Source organism: Adiantum capillus-veneris, chromosome 12 (genome assembly GCF_014529385.1).
Source record: "Adiantum capillus-veneris isolate H3 chromosome 12, ASM1452938v2, whole genome shotgun sequence".
In the NCBI taxonomy this organism is placed as follows: domain Eukaryota; kingdom Viridiplantae; phylum Streptophyta; class Polypodiopsida; order Polypodiales; family Pteridaceae; genus Adiantum; species Adiantum capillus-veneris.
This window is the reverse complement of record NC_140942.1, coordinates 113829858-113850020: the sequence shown is the minus strand read 5'-3', so window position 1 is coordinate 113850020 and position 20163 is coordinate 113829858. Positions and strand designations below refer to the sequence as shown.

The 20163-nt window shown below is 46.3% G+C and overlaps 1 protein-coding gene across 3 annotated transcripts in view; it reads right to left on the bottom strand.

Annotated features, from left to right (window-relative positions):
• MMT (methionine S-methyltransferase) overlaps positions 1 to 20163 on the bottom strand; it is an 83009-nt gene that overhangs the window by 9876 nt on the left and 52970 nt on the right. For all 3 annotated transcript variants that reach the window (XM_086525594.1, XM_086525595.1, XM_086525596.1), the window contains 2 exons: positions 4813 to 4992; positions 3801 to 4736 (listed from right to left, as the gene is read on the bottom strand). In XM_086525594.1, coding sequence (XP_086381720.1) covers positions 3801 to 4736; positions 4813 to 4992 — 1116 coding nt within the window. The remainder of the gene's footprint in view (positions 1 to 3800; positions 4737 to 4812; positions 4993 to 20163) is intronic.

Here is a 20163-nt window from a genome sequence, read left to right as displayed (position 1 = left end):
TAGAGATTTGTGCAATCATAAGTAGACCACTCTCGCCATAGAGAGTGGGGCCTTCGGAGGAGGGTTTTACAACGTCTCTGGTTTTCTATCTCTCAGTCTCATGCACTTCCATTCACTGTGTCCATTCACTTTGTTTGTGTCCATTGCACTCTCTCATTAAGAACGGAAGGCTCTCCCTTCCATAAGAATGAAAAGGAACCTTAAGCACAGTTCGGAACACTCATCTTGAGCAAAGTTCAAACATTCATTCCGCTGCACCTTACAACCGTCCTCCGTGAGTTGGAGAAGATGCTCTCTGTAAAAGGCCATCTTCGTTCCCAACTCCTGTGTCGGCTGTATCCATGTGCTCTTGGTATCTAGCTGAATCGTATCCCGGCGTATGAGTCTCGTGATCTTTGTCCGTGTGAGAGACAGGGAGGGTGCATCTAGGGAGTATTGAAACAGAGGCAATCTATCTATGGTGAAACCATGTGACTAAAACCATGCTGTCATCTGTCCATACCAACATCTTGTATCTCTTTGTAGTGCTAGTTGTCGAGATGACTCCAGGGCAAGCTGAGCAAATCTGTCCCTGGGGAAATCTCATAAACTGTTGATAAAGGATACTAATCTAGTCAATGCCTCAACCACGGAGGGGGGGGGGGGGGGGGGGGGGGGGGGGGGGTAGCTCGGCTCGGATAATCTCATGCGGCACGGATGCCTTAGCCCGAATCATCCGAGCGATCATAGAGACCAGAGGCCTCTCCTACATGTCCATCCATCTGTGTTGTCAGATCTCCCATGATGGTCTACTGAGGGTCCCCATACCTGGACTCCGTAGAGCATAGCTGAGGTCACTAGAGTGTCAAAAATCCATAGCTTTGTTCGCGGTTCCTGAAACTGAACCTGCGAACACATCCTCTCTAGTCCTCCCAAGGCTGCATATGCTCTCGTCAGTCTAGTCTCTGATGCTCTCCTCAATGAAAACACAGGTCCACCGAAAACTACCCCAAGATAGGTATATATGCATCTGTGTACTCCACAGTCTCCCGACCATACGTAAATGTAGGTGCTCACCTCCTAACCCACTGTGTTGTGTTGAATACCATAACCTTGGTTTTCCCAAGGATGATAGACAATCCACTGTCATGAGCAAATATATTCAAAGCATCTAACTGACACCGCATCCCCTCTGGAGAGTCAGAAATCAACACAATATCATCAGCATATAGTAACAACGGAATCCATCTCCCTGCTACCTGAGCCCCTCTGTCTCCCTGACGCTCTACATAGTCTGAAAACTCGTCCACATACATCCCAAAGAGAGTCAGAGATAGGGGGCATCCCTGCTTTACTCCAATAGTGGAGTGGACCATGTCAGACATTCCCTTAGTAGTGTGTACCCACCCCATCACTATTCTGTATAAAGCCAGAATACCCCATATCAGCTCTATAGGCACACCCATGTCCTATAGTCTGCATATAAGTCTAGCTCTTGGCACTGTGTCAAAGGCTTTGCGGAAATCCACAAAGCTACAGTAGATCCTCTTGCCATGGTGTCTACCCTCCTTAATAATGACTCTGAGTGTCAGAATCTGGTCAAGAGTGGAGAAACCTCTCTTGAACCGGCTTACCCTGGTGCTCGTATGCCCTCTCGCTCTGCCCATCTACTCAGCTCCTGTTCAAGAACGGATGCATACAGCCTAGCCAATGTGTGACCAACCATGATGGTGCGATAATTCCCGGAAATCATGGGATCTCCCGACTTGAAAATAGGCACAATCGTAGACATACTCCAAGTCTCACGAAAGCCTTCATACATGGCTCGATTAAACATCATAGGAAGAAGCTCTGCAAGCATGTCTCTGGCATGGGTGAAGAGCTATGCTACCAAACCATGATCATATGCTCTCCTTGTCTTCATCTTGTCAATGGCTTTCCTTACCCTCTCGGCAATAAAGAAAGTACATGTCTCCGGGCATGTCTCTAGTGGGTCCGGAAAAGGTGGTTGCCCTGATGCTGTGTAGAGGGATGTGACATATTCCCCCCACGTCTCTGTGGAGGTGATCGCTGGTGGTGGTGAATGCTCATGGAATAGCCTCCATGCTTCGCCTGAGTCTTGTCTTATAAATAGTTGATACAGATCCCGCTCTAGTTGAGATAGATAAGCCCTTTTCTTTCATCGCACTAGGCGGCGAAAGATAATCCGTGGTGACTGTCTATGTGTGGTAATACCCATGAGCACTTCCCTCTGTAATCTGATCCTCGTCTCTCTACATTCCTCATCATACCAACTGTTCTGGGGCATGCTCCCAGACCGTCTCCGTGTAGGCTGACTATGGGGGTATGCCGTTGATGCTGCATCATGGAGCGTCTCTGTCAATATCTGAGTGAGTTCAGCTAGTGGCTGTCCCGACTCTTGAGTGCATAGCTGTCTACATATCTCATCCATATACACAGAATCCATCTCCCTCATGAAGGTATACTGAGTATGCGTGGGGACCTCTCCTGATGGAGCTGTGCTGAACTGAAACGTCAGGGTAAAGCCAAGATAGCATGATCAATTGTCACTCCAACTGGCCTAGTGCCCACCATGAAAGTCCTGAAAGAATGGAATGAGACCTGGCTGGGCCATTACATAATCCACTCTACTAGCACCATGTCGGTGTGGGAAGCAAGTAAAACCTCCAGCTCTTGAGAATCTTTGTAGGCCATTTAAAATGGCCAATCTATGTGCAATTCCCATATCTATCAAGTATATGCCATACTCAGTGTACTCCTCATCTTGTGATAGTCTGGATAGGCCCATCTCTGTAATGTCCAGCTCCCTAAGCATCTCCTCGGAAGTATCATAATCTTCGAGGACGTTCTGCGATCTCACCTCTGCAAACTCTTTCTTGAGTAGTGCGATTCCCTCATCTTGGGCCTTCACACGATCCTCAAGCTCTTCTTGAGTAGTGCGATTTCCTCATCTTGAGCCTTCACACGATCCTCAAGTGTATGTATCCTGCTTTCTTGTGCCGCCACGCGCTCGTCGAGTGCGTTAATAGTACCTAGGAGGTGGCGATTGATCTTGCTGATGGACTCACTCATTTCTTCTTTGCATTTTTTAATGGCATCCTCCATAGAGTCATCCTTGCCATTTTGTTTTCTCATGATTGAAGGCCGCAAAAGGAAAGGGAGAGAGATAGAGAAGAGAAGAAGAGGACAAAGCTGTCCCCCCCCCCCCCCCCCCCTTTTACCCTCTGTCTCTCTACCCCTCCCCCCCCCCCCCAATCCTCTTTCTCTCTCTACGCTCGCAGATTCTCTCTCTCTCTCTACGCCCTTTTTTTTTTGAGAGAGAGTGTGAAATATCAAATTTGGTACATCTAGTACCGAGTTGGACACCAGACAGTCCAAATACTGTACAGAACCCAATTTGTACAACACACTAACAAATTGTGGTGTTGTACAATGTTCGTAAATTGTGAAAGAAACAAAAACTTACGACATAGGTACAGAAATTCAACCCACCTGATCATGCCCAGTTGCTGCTGATTTCAACACAGTACCAAAATTGGTACAACAAAATACCAAATTTGCCAGAAAGTAAAATAAGCAGTGTACCCAGAACACAACTAGGCATGATCAGATGTGTTGAATTTCAGTACCTATGTCTTATGTTTGGTTTCATTCACAATTTAGGAACACTGTACAGTATTTGGAAGAGCGTTGTACAAATCGGGTTCTAGATTGTACTGTACAGTAATTGGACTGTGTGGTGCCCAATTTTTATATATATACACTACATATGAACTCAACAAGAAACTTCATTGCTTTACCTGGCACAGTGATTCTGCTCTCTGATGTAGAGACTTTCGCTGCTCATTCAGTTCCTCAAGTAACGTAATGTCGTTGTCATTGTATAGCCTCAATAGCTTCTGCATTGTATATCTCAAGGTACCATGAGGCTTGCTGATATTCCACAAATCATTAAAGCTGCTTGAAAAAGAATCTTGAACTAATGCATAGCCAAACTCTAAGCCTCCTACAAGAAGAGGAGAGGAGAAATTTCCAAATAATGTCACATTTGAGCAATTGACATCTTGCAAGTCCCAAGTCACGGCCCCTGAAGAGTTGAACTCAAGTCCAGAAAACGATGTGTCGACAATCACATGTGCACCGTGTTTTGAGCAAGCAGATATCAGAGCTTTGATTTCAGAGGTCAAGTAAACCAATCCTGTGGGATAAATTGTCGGACCGCTGATGTATAAGTAAGACTTCTCTGAGGTTGCAAATGTCTCATCAGCAATGCTTTCAGTCACCTTGAAGGATGTCTCTGCCCTGGTTTCAATCATCCTAACATCCACTCCCAATAACTTGGCTGCATAGATGTATGCCTCATTAGACCCGACAGGAAAGAAGAGGGTTCCACCATTGTCCCTACAGCCCACTACCAACTTCGAGAACAGGGCCTTTGAACTGTCGCTTAGAACTATATTCGAAGAAAAGTCTGCTGGAATGCCCACCTTCCCTTTCACAAATCTGTGCATCTCAGTTGTAGGATTTGTTTCCATCTCACTGATGTTTTGGCGTGCAAAGCTCTCAAAAATAGCCATTGTTACCGATTTAGGTGTTGCAAGAAGATTTTCGACTGAACTAGTGAAAGCCCCTTCTGATCCTTGCTCCTCAATTGACAACTCTGACATCTCAAGACATTCCTGCGTTTTTGCTGGCACTTTTATGAAATGAGCTTCTGCCTCTTTCAGCGGCATTCTCTGTAGCATGTAGACTGAAGAAATTAGTAGAATTATCCACAGGAAACCTTCTGAAGGAAAAGGTAAGAAGGCATACATTCGGTTTTGTGTGACGACCAGGTAGCTGAAATGCTAGTAGCTCCTGAAATAAACATCCGTAATAGAACTGACTTGATATTGCAGTCCCTCCAATTAAAAGTTCCCCCATTTTTCCCATGAGATCCAGCACCTCTTTATTTTCTGAGACGACAAAAGCAACTTCCAAATCCGAATAGACCTGATCAAAGCCGATAACTCTCAGTTGACACCAGATTCCCTTTATTCTTTATTCACTTTCACAGGCTTACACATACAACGACCTCCATATTCCTACTTTACCCCTCATACGCACGGGTATACAAGATTGATATACATGTTAGTCCAAGACTGCTTCTCTATGAAAGACATGCATCACATTTTTCTGTCACATCAACTAGCATGATTGACCAGGTTACTGACACAAGTAACAAGGCCATCATCCGAGAGAGAGAGAGAGAGAGAGAGAGAGAGAGAGAGAGAGAGAGAGAGAGATTACAAGGTGAGTTCTAGACCAGAAAGGTACTGTTTACTTAAAAATTACAGGAGGTACAGAAAGAACAGTAAATGCAGCTATATACAAGATATATTACAATCCTGCTGAGCAAACAAAATGACAGCCAGAATGATGACAAGTACTAGTTTCTAAAGAATTGAATTGGAAGGTCCAGTATCTCCTGTGTTCCTCCCTAAGAACTAGCTTTGCCGTAGAGGTTTCCTTTTGTCTACTGGCCTTGTATATTCTGAATTGTCCATGATTTTCAGATTTGATTAGTCTTGTTTCACTTGCAGTAGAGAACAAAAAAAAAACAAGGGATTACCCCCTATAAGCATGGTATGTTACAAAATCGTTGGTATTTAAATAATTTGGCCCTTCTTTTATTGAGGTGGATGTCGATTATAGTTACAAGGAAACTCCATTTCCAAAGTCCTCCATTTCTAGTTTCTTTCGGGAGTTCCAAACATTTATAACACAAAATACCTATAGAAAGCAGTTTCTAAACCATTCCGATGGAATGAGCAAGACGATTCTGTCTTTGATGACCTTCCAAGTCTCGTTCCCACTTCCCGTTCAAGGTGACTATGAATCATGATATCTACTTTCAATTCATTTCAACCTTGCCACTTTACCAAGATAGATCTTCCTCCTCGATAAGGTCTAAACTTATGAACTAAAAAGGGGCTGGAACACTTCATATTGTTGAGGTGATCCTTTTAGCTTACACTCAATACATGAACAATCCCTAAAGCCAAGCATACTAGCATGCATCCCTATGTGAGAATCCCTAACACATGCTTCTCACTCCATGTGCACATGCTACACTTTATAGCCAAAAGCTACATGTTGTAGCCTACATGCTACTTGCCCCCTTTCCCCTTTTGGGGCATATCCCTCTTGCCTAATTTCCACTTTCCACCATGAGGCCACCATGTTTAACTTGTAAACTCCTCTCTTATTCTAATCAATCAAACAAGTTCATTCCTACTATTAAATTGAGTACATTCTCTTTAATCTACTTATTCATAATTGTTATGAAGCTCTCACTATGATAAATGCCTCGTTGGTCTATCTACCATAGGCATTACATATGATTCAGAGCTAACACGTAATTAGCATTTCCTAATTACACCGGTTAGATCCCTAGCTAGATTTAGTGCACTCTCTCTCTAAGCACTAAATTGATCCATAACTCTTTACAAGTAAGCTAATTAAGCTCAAGCCTAATTATCTCTCTTTGGATTTGCGTATGTCTACATGTGTCATGGTCACTTCCCTAATCAAGTGATTAGAGTTTATGCTTTTTTTTTGTTTTCTTTTTGCTTGATCGAGCTCTAGGTTTTATGCTTTTTTTTTCTCTTCTTTTTGCTTGATTACGTGCTTTGTTTCATGCTCTTCCCACTTTTTTCGAGCCGCTTTACTTTTCTTGAAAGCATTTAATCGAGTGTGTGTGTGTGTGTGCATAGACGCCTTCATAAATTTTCAATGCACTAACCTATGCCATTTTTTTACCCAGGCATCAAGCTGCAGCACATTGATTAAATCTTCATATTTATGCTTAATCTCTCTGCCAATTTTCTACTCATTGGTTAATTTTATGTGTGTGCGCCTTTTAAGTGTGTGCCTAAAGGACAAAGAAAAGATTTTTTGGTGGGATCAAGTGGCGGTGTGTGCATTAGAGCTCAAGCACTGAGTTTGTGGAGCCACTGTAAGGATTGAGCAAATGGCGGCTCACTAAGCTTGTGGGACCACTGTAAGGAGCGAGCAAATGGGAGCTTGATGACACGTCAAGCTGCCCTTGTCATCCCTCGCTATACCCACCTTGTCACCTTGTGATTGAGTTTTTTATCCCCCCCACTTAAGCCGCGCTGCTTTTGTTCCAGCTTGCTAAACTGCTTGCCCGGTCATCTGCTCTTGCCTACTACACTGCCTACCCGTCCATCTGCACCTTGGGCAATGGCCCGGATCTGCGGCGCCGCCCAAAACCTCTGCCCGATTGCACGAGTGTCTGACTCCCTTAAGCAATACTCCCACGATATCCAACCCCAATGCCAATTTCCCACCACTACTACTTTTTTATCTCTTCTTGGAAATAATAGCTCTTACTATGATGAATGTCTCGTTGATCTATCCACCATAGGCATTACACATATATCTTCAAAAAGTCAAAAATGTCAAACCATCTGATCTAAATCTTAAAACACTATACCCACCGACGAATTGGGATGTCATGTCAAAAAGCTTCTTTTTCATGCTTATTGGAGCAAAAACAACCATATTTAACCATCAAGAAAATTTGTGGATAGTTTTTTGATATGTCATGCTTCTCCATGCACTTTCTCGTCAATCAACCCTTGGTCAACAATGGTCATACCTATCAAAAAGTGGTCAGGCATTCCTACCACATATATATTATTTTTCAAAGAAGTCTCTTGATTCCCCCACTTCTCTCTCTCTTTGACTTGTCAGATAATGAGATCTTCCTCCCTTTATGCTAGTTTTGGCACCTTTAGAATTCATCTCACTTGGTTGCTGACTTTCAATCCCTAACTTGTGATGCCGACTTTTGATATTGACTTCTGGCGAATTGTCAATTCCAAGAGCCATAATGAAACGAACGCGGAGATGGGAGGATCTCCCGGCTACACGGACCGCCTACAGACACGCCTCGGACAAACCACCCGACCATAGCCACCATCCGGCAACTCCCCCGTGCTGGGGCCAACGTCCGAGGACATAGGCGTGCACCTGTAAGACCGAGTGTCCCATACCACCCGGCCTCACCTCCTCGAGGTGACCTCGTGCACTCCTAGCCTCGTCGGCTAACCATTGGCATTCTGCCAGTGGGGGTCGATAACTGTAAATGAGGCCTTGGCCTCCCTTTTATAATAATGGCCGGCCACACTGACCGGGTTCACACTACATCTGCCCGGACACTGGACGCCCATCCCGACGGCATCTGGGCCAGATCCCCTCTCCTATGAACGGGACATAACATACTTCCCCCCTTAAGAACCATTGATGTCCTCATCAATGAAGTGGGGATACTGAGCTTTCAAAGCTCTAACAGGTTCCCAAGTATCAAACCTTTCAGATTAACCCTTCCATTTAATTAAGTACTTGTCATAAGCCTTTTAGCACGAATGACGGGTACGATGATCTAAAACTGCTTCTGGTTCTCGAGGAATATACTCAGTTTGCATATCTTGCCATACATTTCCCTCGATAGGCACAACAATGTCGGCTTCGCCCAATTTCACTTTAAGGCGGTTGACATGAAACACTGGATATACACTAACATTCGAAGGAAGAGCCAGTTTGTAGGCAACTTGGCCAATTTTCTTTGTGATCAAGAATGGACCACAATATCTAGCTGAAAGCTTATAATGCTTTCCTGTTCGCATAGTCTTGGAATCCTTGGGTATCTTTAGATAGACCCATTGTCCCACATCTAGAGTCCTTGGAGACCTTTTTTGATTAGCATAAGTAGTGACTCGATCACGAGCCATTCTTATACTATCCTTAGCCGATTCGAGCATTTCCTGCATGTCATACAGGAAATCACGAGCTTGGCGTTCCTTGACTTTCTCTAAGCCAATAGCAATCGGGGATTTAGGCTCGAATCCATACATCAGCATGAACGGGCTAAGTCCAGTAGCAGAATGCTTGCTACTATTATAGGCAAATTCTAATTGTGAAAGATACCTTTCCCAATCAGACTGCCTATGAGAGACATAGGCTCTCAACAACGTTTGATTCATCCTCTCAGTTTGTCCGTCGGACTCAAGATGGTCAGAAGACGACATACTCAACTTCGTCTGAAGATGAGCAAACACACCTCGTCAAAATCGGCCAGTGAACTTAGTATCTCGATCACTGACGATATCCCATAGTTACCCGGAACGCGGACCGCGGAACGGGAACGGCGACAGGCCTCCCTGCGGAACGGGGGAACGGCAAGGGGTCCGGAACGGGAACAGCACGGAACGGGAGGCATTAAAAAACACCCAAATAATGCAATTTTTAGCATTATGTGTTTGAACTTTGAATACAAGTAGTGTTAGAGTCCTTTGACTCTAATACTCACAAAAAACATACCATTCCCTCCTTATTATGGCTTGATTGCATCGTGTGGTGATGCGCGGTCATAGTATGTTCACAACAGACACAATGCATGCTTGAGATAGAGAGCTTGAGAGAGGCTTCACTTCTTGAGACGAAGGGAAAGAGAGCTTGAAGCCTTGAAAATTGAGGGCAAGCCCAAGAGAGAGAGCTTGAGAGCTTGAGGCCCGAGCACGAGGGTAGAGGAAGAGAGAGAGAGCCTTGAGGCTTGTTGCATTTGGGAAGGAAAGGGGTGAGGGGGGAGCAATTTATAAGGAAAAACACACACCCAATGCTTTCTTACCATTGCTGCCGTTCCGGCGTTCCGGGCCGTTCCGAGACGTTCCGGCCCTGTTCCCCCCTGCCGTTCCAGTATTCCCTGGTCTGTCGGAACGCCTAGCCATTCCGGGCACCTACATCCGGCCAGAACGCCGTTCCGGTGTTCCAAGCCTTGGTAGGGGCGTTCCCTGGTAACTCTGCGATATCCTTTGACAGACCATACAGCTTATAAAGCTGATCGACAAATAAAACTGCCAACTCATGGCTTTTTATTGTCGACTTCGTTGGTATAAACTTCGCCATTTTTGTGAGTCTATCGACCACAACCCAAATAGCATCATTGCCCCGACTAGTATTTGGCAAACCAACGATGAAATCCATGGAAATACTCTGCCACTTGGCATCTGGGATTTCCAATGGATGTAGCAGGCAAGCTTTCCTAAGGCGCTCTGCCTTATTGACCTGACACTGAGCGCATCTCTTCACATAGCTCTCTATGTACGAGCGCATCCTTGGCCAATAAAAATATCGCTTGACCAGAGCCAAAGTTCTCTGGATGCCTGGGTGCCCAGCGCTAGGAACATCGTGGCATTCGCACAAAATCCTTTGTCTATTCTCATCGATTTCCGGCACGTAGACTTTACCATTTCTGAACAATAGTCCACCTCTAATGGAATATTGTCGTTGTCTCGTCTCTCCAACACGACTCACTTGGGTCTCCGGACCACCCAAGCCTGTATGCGAGTCATGCCCCACTTCGACCTCGTTCCATATCTTGCCAAAATGGCCATCGGAACGACATAGCCCTCGAAGAGAGAGATAGAAATCCGTCGAGATTTCAGCCATAGACAAGGCATTGGCCTCAGGAATCTTGCTGAGCACATCGGCAACTCGATTGCTAGATCCTTTTCTATAACGGATCTCAAAGTCAAACTCTTGCATAAGCTCAGCCCATCTAGCCTTCCGGCCTCTAAGATCACACTGATCACAGATATAGCGCAGAGAGTGGTGATCTGTCCATGAAACAAACGTAGAGCCATACAAGTAGTGCCATCATTTCCTTAGGGCATGGACTACGGCGTAAAGCTCCTTCTCATACATTGGATAACGCATCTTAGAGTCAGAAAGCTTCTTACTTTCAAACGCAACAGGAAGTCCATCCTGGTATAATGCTGCACCAATAGCATAATCACTAGCATCCGTTTCAACCACAAACAGTTTGTTAGGATCCACAATGTGCAATATTGGCGCAGTAGTCACCAAGTGCTTTAGTGTCCGAAAGCTCTCGTCGAGACGCTCATTCCAGACAACAGGGGGATTACCTTTACGATGAGGGCCCGAAGTCTTTGGCCCTTTCACCCCTCCTTTTAATAGTTGCGTAAGCGAAGCAAAAACTTTAGAGTAATCCTTGATAAACTTGTGAAAGAATCCAGTAAAGCCTAAAAAAGACTTTACTTGGAGTACAATCTTCAGAATGGGCCAATTTCCCACATTATCCAATTTTTCAGGGTTAACGTGAATTCCATCGCAGGTAAAGATGTGACCCAAGTACAGAAGCTCTTTCTTAAAGAATTCACACTTAGAAGCCTTAGCGTAAAGCTTCTCAGTTCTCAGTACTTCGAGAACAGTGCGTATATGCACTAGGTGCTCAGACAAACTTCAGCTGTAGATCAAGATATCATCGAAAAATACAACAACGAAGTTGCCTAAAAATGGTCTCAGTAGATCATTCATCATCTGCTGGAACGTAGCTGGAGCATCGGTCAAACCAAAAGGCAAGACCAAAAACTCGTAGTGACCATAACACGTATGGAAGCCTATCTTAAGAATATCTTCCACTCTGATCCATATCTGATGATAGCCTAATCGCAGGTCTATCTTCATAAAATACAACGCTCCATGGAGCCGATCTATCAGATCGTCCATACGCGGGAGCGGATACTTGTTCTTGACAGTGAGCTTATTCAACCCCTTGTAATCCACGCAGAAGCGCATAGTGTTATCCTTCTTTCGAGAAAGTAGCACTGGCGCTTCCCACGGGGATTTGCTAGGCCGAACAAAACCCCTATCGAGATAATCTTTCAGCTGCCACTGAATCTCGTCCTCTTCGGTTTTACTAAACAGATAGGGTTGCTTTGAGAAGGGCTGACTACCAACCACCAATTCAATGCCATGATCTACTCCTCTCGAAGGCGGCAAGCCAGGAGGTAGATCATCAAGAAAAACATCCTTGAAATCAGTCATGATTTCTCGGATAAGGTTGGATTCGTCGGAATCCCCAAGTTGAACAGAGGAACATGAAACATTTTTACGAAATTCAGTGACAGAAGTACCAAGCACTAATGAATCAAACCAAGCATATGGTACACATTGATATAAGTCAACATCAGAAGACTTTATTTCTTTATACATTTCCAAAGCAGTAACAACTGGTATTGCAAAACCATTTTTTACAGACTTCTGATTACAAAGCGACACAGATACATGAGGCATGTTCTGTTTAACAAAAACAAGAGAGTGATGTACATAGTCTATATACAACGAGTCTTGTTTATCATAAAACCATGGAATTCCAAAAATAACATCTGCTCTGTCCAGGTGCATGATGTGGAAATCCAGGTTCTCTTTGTAATCAGCCAGCTCGAGCGACAAGTCTGGAACCATCTGATTCCATACATCCGTATCCACGCCACGAGCCATCTTCACGCGATATTCATGGTCACTGTCCCGCGTCCGAAGGCTCAATTTCTGCACCAATTTTGCATCCACAAAATTGTATGAGCTTCCATTATCAAGGAGTCCGATCACGTCGTGACCATTGATCTTCCCGAGGAAACGAAGAAGATCATGCTTATCAAACACTTTGGTGCTAAAAGTACAGTTAGTGCATGAACTGTGTGCTAAATGATGGATTTCAACTTGAACAACATCAGAGTTACCTGAGATCTCGTGAATCTGAACCGAAGAACGACCTTGCGGTTTCTGCGTCTTCTTCTTAGGGCAATCCTTAATTTGCTGGCCCGTCTGGCCACATCCGAAGCAAGCCCCTTTCTTCACTGCATCAACAACTGAAGCATTTCTGGCTTTCTTCTTTTCCTGAGAAGATCTCGGCGGTGATTTGGACTTATGTTGGAATCGGAATCGCTTCCTCGAAGCACCCTCACCGGATTGATGGTCTGCAGTTCTTTTCTTCTCATAATTCGCTCCATTTATTAAATGGAACGTCCTAGCCTTTGCCACTGCATCCTCGACGCCAGTCGGGCTTAATCTTTGATTAAGGCACAACGGTAATCCTCATGTAGTCCCAGCAGGTACATATGCACCGCGTGCGTAGAATCCACCTTGCAGAAGGTGAGCGCCTCTTTGAAAGCTATCGTATATTTATCAAAAGACAGTTTTCATCGAAAGACTCTACAGTTTGGCATAAGCCTTCAAAGGGTCCATTTTAGCGAAATCCCTCTTGAATTTCACACAAAAATCAGCCCACGTCGTAGGCTTCTCTATCATGTCACGCCACCAGGTAAGCGCCTTACTACGCAGATAGAGAGGAATCGTTTGAATCCTCCGTTCATCATGCTCCCCATGGAGATCAAAGTATATGGTCCACTGGTGCAGCCAGTTATTTACGACCAGTTCCGTACACTCCTCCTCTTCCCCTGAGAAGTTTGTAGTTTTGTACGGAATTGTGGCAGTCGGACTTCCCTATGAACGCCCAAAAGCAACAATCTGCGTCCGCAATTGCTAGACATGGGTTTCGCCCTCGAAAATACGCGCAGTCGTCGACTGAGCCATATTTTCGAGAGTAGAGAGTAGGGAACTAAGCCCCTGCACGACCCCTTCGAGAGAGGCCAAGCGAATGTTTGTCTGAACGTTCGCGTTTTCCAAAGCGGTAACATGCTGGTCGAAACTCCGGAAAGTACTTGACATCCATGTATAGAGAGCATGCGTGAATGGAATTTGGATATTACCTGGCGCATCGTCACGCTGCACATCTGAGCTGGAGGAATCCATGGCGAAGTGCGCGAAAAACTGGAATTTTCAGGCGAAACAGGGCCTTTTCTACACTTTTCGATCGCGAAAAGTCGAAGTTTGAAGAGCTCTACACGTCGGCGTGAGCATCCAAAGGCGAGCAGTGATGGCGGGAGTGCGGGAGTGCAAGCAGGTGAGAGAGAGGAGCGGTTGGGAGAGAAGCAGAGGACTGAAAACTGAGTTCTTCTGTGAAAAGTCACTCTCTGTAAGTGGGTTTTTATAATTTGCAGGTTTCATACCATGTTTTTAAAAAAATCCAAAGTATCCTGGCCTTTATTAAAATAAAGGGGGTCACTTAAACATATAAGGGGGAAAAAAATCAAAGAGGGTAGTGCAAGATAATTCAAACGTTGAGAGAGCTCGTGATTGACGAGTGGAGAGAGAAGAAAAGTGGGAGGCGTGTTCCCACCCGTGGCCAGCACGCAGTAGCTCGCTTCTCCTCCTCAATAGAGAGGGGAAAAAAATCCACCCTGAAATGTTGCTTGCATTCTCTCTCTCTTTGTCCATTTGCGCCAATTCTCTCTCCTCACTTGCGCAACTCTCTCTCCTCCTCTACAGCGCAAGAGCTCAGCTCTTTCCCTCTCCAAGAGGCCACTCTCTCTCTTTTTTCGCTACTGAGAGAGTCTCTCTCTCTCTCTCTCTCTCTCTCTCTCTCTCTCTCTCTCTCTCTCTCTCTCTCTCTCTCTCTCTCTCTCTCTCTCTCTCTCTGCACTTTGCACAGAGATGGAGATTACAAAGAGATTTGAAAAGTTACAGAATGCTGAATTTTAATCTAAAACCAGCAAATGAATGATAAATACATTGATTTTCATCGAAAACCAGTAAAGTTAGTAAAAATCCTCTGATTTTCAGCACTTCCCCCTGCTAAATTGCTGAATTTTATCAAAAACCAACGGGCAGCTCATTAAATTTCACCTGTAAACATGCTCACGAGAAGAAAACAATCAATTAAACAGGTAATTCATAAAAAATTACATGAAACAAAGGCTATCCGACTTAAACCAGTCTGTAGGTGTGCACACGATCCTTCGTGCACCCAAGCCGGCTCTGATACCATGAAACGAACACGGAGATGGGAGGATCTCCCGGCTACACGGACCGCCTACAGACACGCGTCGGACAAACCACCCGACCATAGCCACCATCCGGCAGCTCTCCCGTGTTGGGGCCAACGTCCGAGGACGTAGGCATGCACCTGTAAGACCGAGCATCCCATACCACCCGGCCTCACCTCCTCGAGGTGACCTCGCGCACTCCTAGCTTCGCAGGCTAACCACTGGCACTCTGCGAGTGGGGGTCGATAACTGTAAATGGCCTCACCCTTTTAAAATAATGACCGGCCACACCGGCCGGGTTCACACTACGTCCGCCCGGACAATGGACGCCCATCCCTACGGCATAGGGGCTAGATCCCCTCTCCTGAACAGGACATAACACATAGTCAAAGCTGCACCAAGTATACTTTGCAACAACACATTGACTTTTGCCATTGACTTCTGCCAAAGTGTCAATTCCAAGTGCCATAGTCAAATCTGCACCAAGTCTACTTGCAACGACACATTGGGTAAAGCATGCATCTAATCATCACCTCATACTGTAATTTTAGCGATTGGTATCTTGCCTCGCTGCTGCTGTCTCGCCTCCACTCCTGCATAGCTCACGCTGCCTCCCCATCACCCCAACCTCACTCCCGTTGCCCTTCGCTACAGCCCCCCCCCCCCCCCCCCCCCCCTCCCTCTCTCCCCTCGCGCTCCAACCCTGCCCCCGCATTTGCTGCCTCACACTCTTGCCCCGCGTTCGCTGCCTCACCGCTCGCAAATTTAATAATTGTCCAGATTTTGGGTGTTTTTGAACCGGATGGGCATCTCATCAATGTGCGAACGCTTTGCCCTATCGTGCGATTAAAATATACCAGGCAGCGTACGTTTTTCGGGATTCAAGATAGCGTACAATTTTTAGAGCCCCAACTTAAAAGACCAGAGACCAGAGAACAGAGAAGTGACAGGTCCATACACTGGTGACTGTAGTCTGTGCCTTGTGACTCGCACTCAAAGCTCAGAGCTCTCGTGTGCTAAACAATTGTGACCGTTTGAATTCAGCAAAGAATCGAGATGGGCCAAGCCAAGCGTCCCGAGTGGCAATATGTGCAAAAGGTAAAACCTCAGGCAAAAGGACAATGGACTTGCAAATGTAACTATTGTGGGCATGTTTGGGACAGGGGTCCTCATCGTATTCGGGCACATTTGTTGGCCATCACGGGTTGTGGTGTGGGACCATGCGATAAAGTTTCTGAGTAAGTTAAAGTGGTTGTCAGAAGGTTGCATGCAGATGTATGGGGTGATGGACAGGACCCAAATGCATTTGTGGATACTTTGATGGATGATTTGGGGGGTGATGCCTCTCAATCTCATGCAAGTGGATCGCATGAATCTGAAAGTGCACATGCAAGTGGCACTTCAGAATCCACTATGGGATCCTCAAGCAAGAAGAGGAAGGTTGCACAAGTAGATTTGGCGAGTTCATTTGGCGTGCAGGCACGCAAGAAAGCAGATCAAGCCTTGGCAGGTTTTTTTATGCAGAGGATATTCCTAAATGGAAAGTGAGAAGTCCTTTCTTCTTGGATATGGTGAAAGCTATTGGCCAAGTGGGCCCGTCTTATGTGCCGCCCTCCTATAATGCTTTGCGCACCACAGAGCTTAATGATGAGGTCAAATCATTGGTCATGAGATCATGGATGTGCGCGAGAAGTGGAAGAAGCATGGATGCACATTTGTATGTGATGGATGGTCTGACACTAGACGCAGGCCTATCATTAATTTTCTTGCATGCTCTATACATGGCTTTGTGTTCTTGAAATCAGTGGATACATCTGGGGAGACAAAGACGTCAGAGTTTATTTTCAAGCAGCTTAAGGAGGTGATTGTTGGGATTGGACCCGCTAATGTTGTGCAAGTATGCATGGATAATGCAACTAATTGTGTTGGGGCTGGAAAAATGGTTGAAGCGGAGTGGAAACATATTTTTTTCACCAGATGTGCATGCCATTGCTTGGACCTGTTGTTTGAGGACATTGGGAAGCTCCCTTGGATTGCAAAGATCCTTGAGGATGGCACAAAGGTGGTTACATTTGTCACGAGGAAGTCCACTCTCTTGGCATTGTTTCAGACACTTAGCAAGAAAGCTTTGGTGAAACCCACTGCCACTCAATTTGCCTACATCATGCTTGCTAGTCTCCTAGATGACAAATGTATGCAAGGTGTGCGTAGGCTTATGATTGATCCAAAATTTGTGAGGATGAAGACCTCCAAAACTCTAAAGGCCACAGTGGTCTCTGACATTGTATTTAATGCATCCTTTTGGCAAGAGGCCAAGTTGATTTTGAAGATTTGTGCCCCCATCTTGAAGATCCTTCGTTTGGCTGATATGGAAGGAGCCACCATGGGGCTTGTGTATGAGCTTACAGATCGCATGGTTGAGCAAGTTCAAAACATGCAAGGTGTTGATGCGGCAAGGATGCAAGAGATCAAGGACTCGTGTGTTGACAGATGGAATATGATGCACACACCACTGCATGCTGTGGGATACTTGTTACATCTTGTTTGGCAGCGAAGAGGACAGTACGGTGGTAGTAAGGTTCATGATGGGTGGATGATATTGTTGAACAAGTACACAAAGGGAGATTTAACCATGCAAGGTACCCTCATTGATGAGTTGGACACTTTTATCAATGAAGGAAAGACATTTGCTCATCCTATTGCGAAGGATCCAAAGAGAATGCAAGAGGGTGTGAAATGGTGGGAGACTTTTGGGGCTTGCATGCCCACATTGCAGACTCTTGCACTTAGGGTGCTTTCTCAAGGGACATGTGCCTCTCCTTGTGAAAGAATTGGAGCACCTTCTCTCTCATTCACACTAAGAGAAGAAATCGGCTACTCCCTGCTCATACCGAGAAGCTTGTCTACAGACACACCAACTTGAGGCTCTTGTGCAAGATCAAAGAGCGCGGCTATGAGAGGATTGAGATCACTTTGGAGATGCTTAACAAGGAGAAGGATGAGGAGCGTTTTCTTCAGTTGCAGGAGATTCAGGAGGCTATTGCACAGAGTACAGAGGGTGTTGTGGAGTCTCCTCTTCCGATTGCCATTCCTAGCGATATTGGGATATCATGCTCCATCGAGGTGAGGCTGAGGTGGAGGGTGGAGCCTCTCTCTGTGTTGCCAGTATGTGACGCCCCAGTCGAACAGTGTACTGAAAGAAAGGGACGTTGGGTGGTCTGCAGAAGAGAAAGGGTCCCTCCAAAGCCACTCTCCAGGATCCCACTGTACTCGTGCCAGTGGACAGCTCTCCCAAGCCCACAGTCTCCAGTGTCCAGTCTCAAGAGCTGCTCGGTCAGGATCGATGACACAAGTCCTCCCACAGATGCCCACCACTCGGATCCTCTAAAAACAGCACTTTGCCACCTGCGGGGCCTCTACTGCCACTCGCCGTAAGCATCCCTCACCCTGTAACTCGAAAAACAAGGAGAGTACAGTCTCTGAGCAAGCCCGGACTGAGATGAGAACCTCCAGTTGTGTGAAGGCTCCCATCCATCTGGGCGCTGCTGGCTCGAGAGGTGTGAGCCACTCGGCTGGTACTGCCTCTAAGATGTCTTGGCACATGCTGTGAACCCCTCTCATGCCCTGTAGAAGCTGAAAGCCCTGCAGCTTCTCTGACAAGCCTGAAAACTGTAACCAATCACCTAAAGAGCGTGCTGGACCCGCTGCCATGGGACCCCAGGAAACATGAGGCCGACTACCAACCAAGTGGCCTCTCTGAGTGCTAACCATGGTTCCAAACGAGGGGCTATCTCAGGCGCTCCTCCGTGCAAGTAGGCTGACGCTGCTCCAGGCCTCGCCGCAAATGCTCCCAAGATCGAAGAAAACTCACAACGAAGTGGTCCTCCGGTCTCCTGCTCAAGCCAACGTTGCGCATCTCTGTGAAGATCCATCTGGTCGAAGGTCGCCAAGGGCCTCCAGCCTGAGGCACCCTAGCACGAAGCCATTGTAGCAAGAACTCCTCCCAGGGCTCCTCACCTGGAAGAAGTCCTCTGACGATGAACTTCCCAACAAGGGCTCTGCTCTGCTGTGCTGGGTCTATGATCCCAAGCCCTCCCTGAGAACAAGGAAGAGTGATGACCTGCCAAGCCACTTTGGCCCGCGCTATCTGAGTGTCACACCCTGAGACTCTCTACATGGTTGATACAAGAACTCGAGAAGATCCAACAAGAAGTGATGTACCACATAGTAGCCAACAACACCTAGTTCGCCACTACAACTCTGCCTGCCAGAGAAAGTCGTGCAGAGCTCGAATGTAACAACTTCCTCTTGATAGACAGGAGGAGGGGAGCAATCTGCTGCTCGGGAGACAAGTCCAAACCAACCTGACAGCCCAAGTACCGAACTGCAGTCTCTGGGGGATCCACCTGAAACCCTCACCTGCCATCCAATCGGGCACAAGAGCACTACCAACCGAGAAAGCCACTGTCTTTCTCCAGTTGATCAGTGTGCCAAATGCACAACAGAAGGTCTCTAGAGCCTGCTCACACTTGTGAAGGTTGGCCTCCTGGCCATCCAAGTACAAAGCTGAGTCATTTGCAAACTCAGCGTCCAGTAGCTCATCTCCCCAAATAGGAAGTGCTAAGCCCTGTAAACCAACCTGCTGCGACACCAAAAACCTGCTCATCGCCTCAGCATAGAACAGAAAGAGGAAGGGGGCAAGAGGGCAGCCCTGTCTGACCGAACGTGTAAGCATGAAATGATCACATCTACCTCCTGACAAAAGTACCTGACTATGTGCCCGTCTGTACATAGCTGACACCCCGCTGATCCAAGCATCTGAGAAGCCCACCCCTACGTAGAGTGCCCTCCAAAAAGTCCCAATTAACTATGTCGTAGGCCTTCTCAAAATCGAGAAGAAGAATCAACAGATCCTCACCACGGAGCCCCGCTGGGGCAGAAGCCTCCGAAAAAGTAAAGATGTTGTCAAGGATACTACGCTCCTTGACAAAACCTGTCTGACTCCCATGTATAAGGCTCTCTAGAAGTGGCTGAATCTTCAAACTCAGAGCATTGGCCACAATTTTGTAGGCTGAGTTGAGCACTCATGCTGTCAAGCATCTCTCCTGTGTGCAAGATGTACTAAAAAGCACTACAGAGATCTGGGCCAAGCACTACAGAGATCTGGGCCAAGCAAGTCCCAATACTCCAAGAAAAAACTGGGAGTCAAGCCATCCTCACCTGGACAGCTATCACGAGGGAGTGCACTAAGAGCCGAGTGCAACTCCTCAAGCTGAAGTGGCAGCTCAAGCCTCTGACGCATCTCCTCAGCCACAAGACAAGGCATCTATGCCTACACCTGCTCTCTGCATGCATCCTGACGCTCTGATTGGCGCTCTGCAGACAGTAACTCACGGTAAAAGTCAGTAGC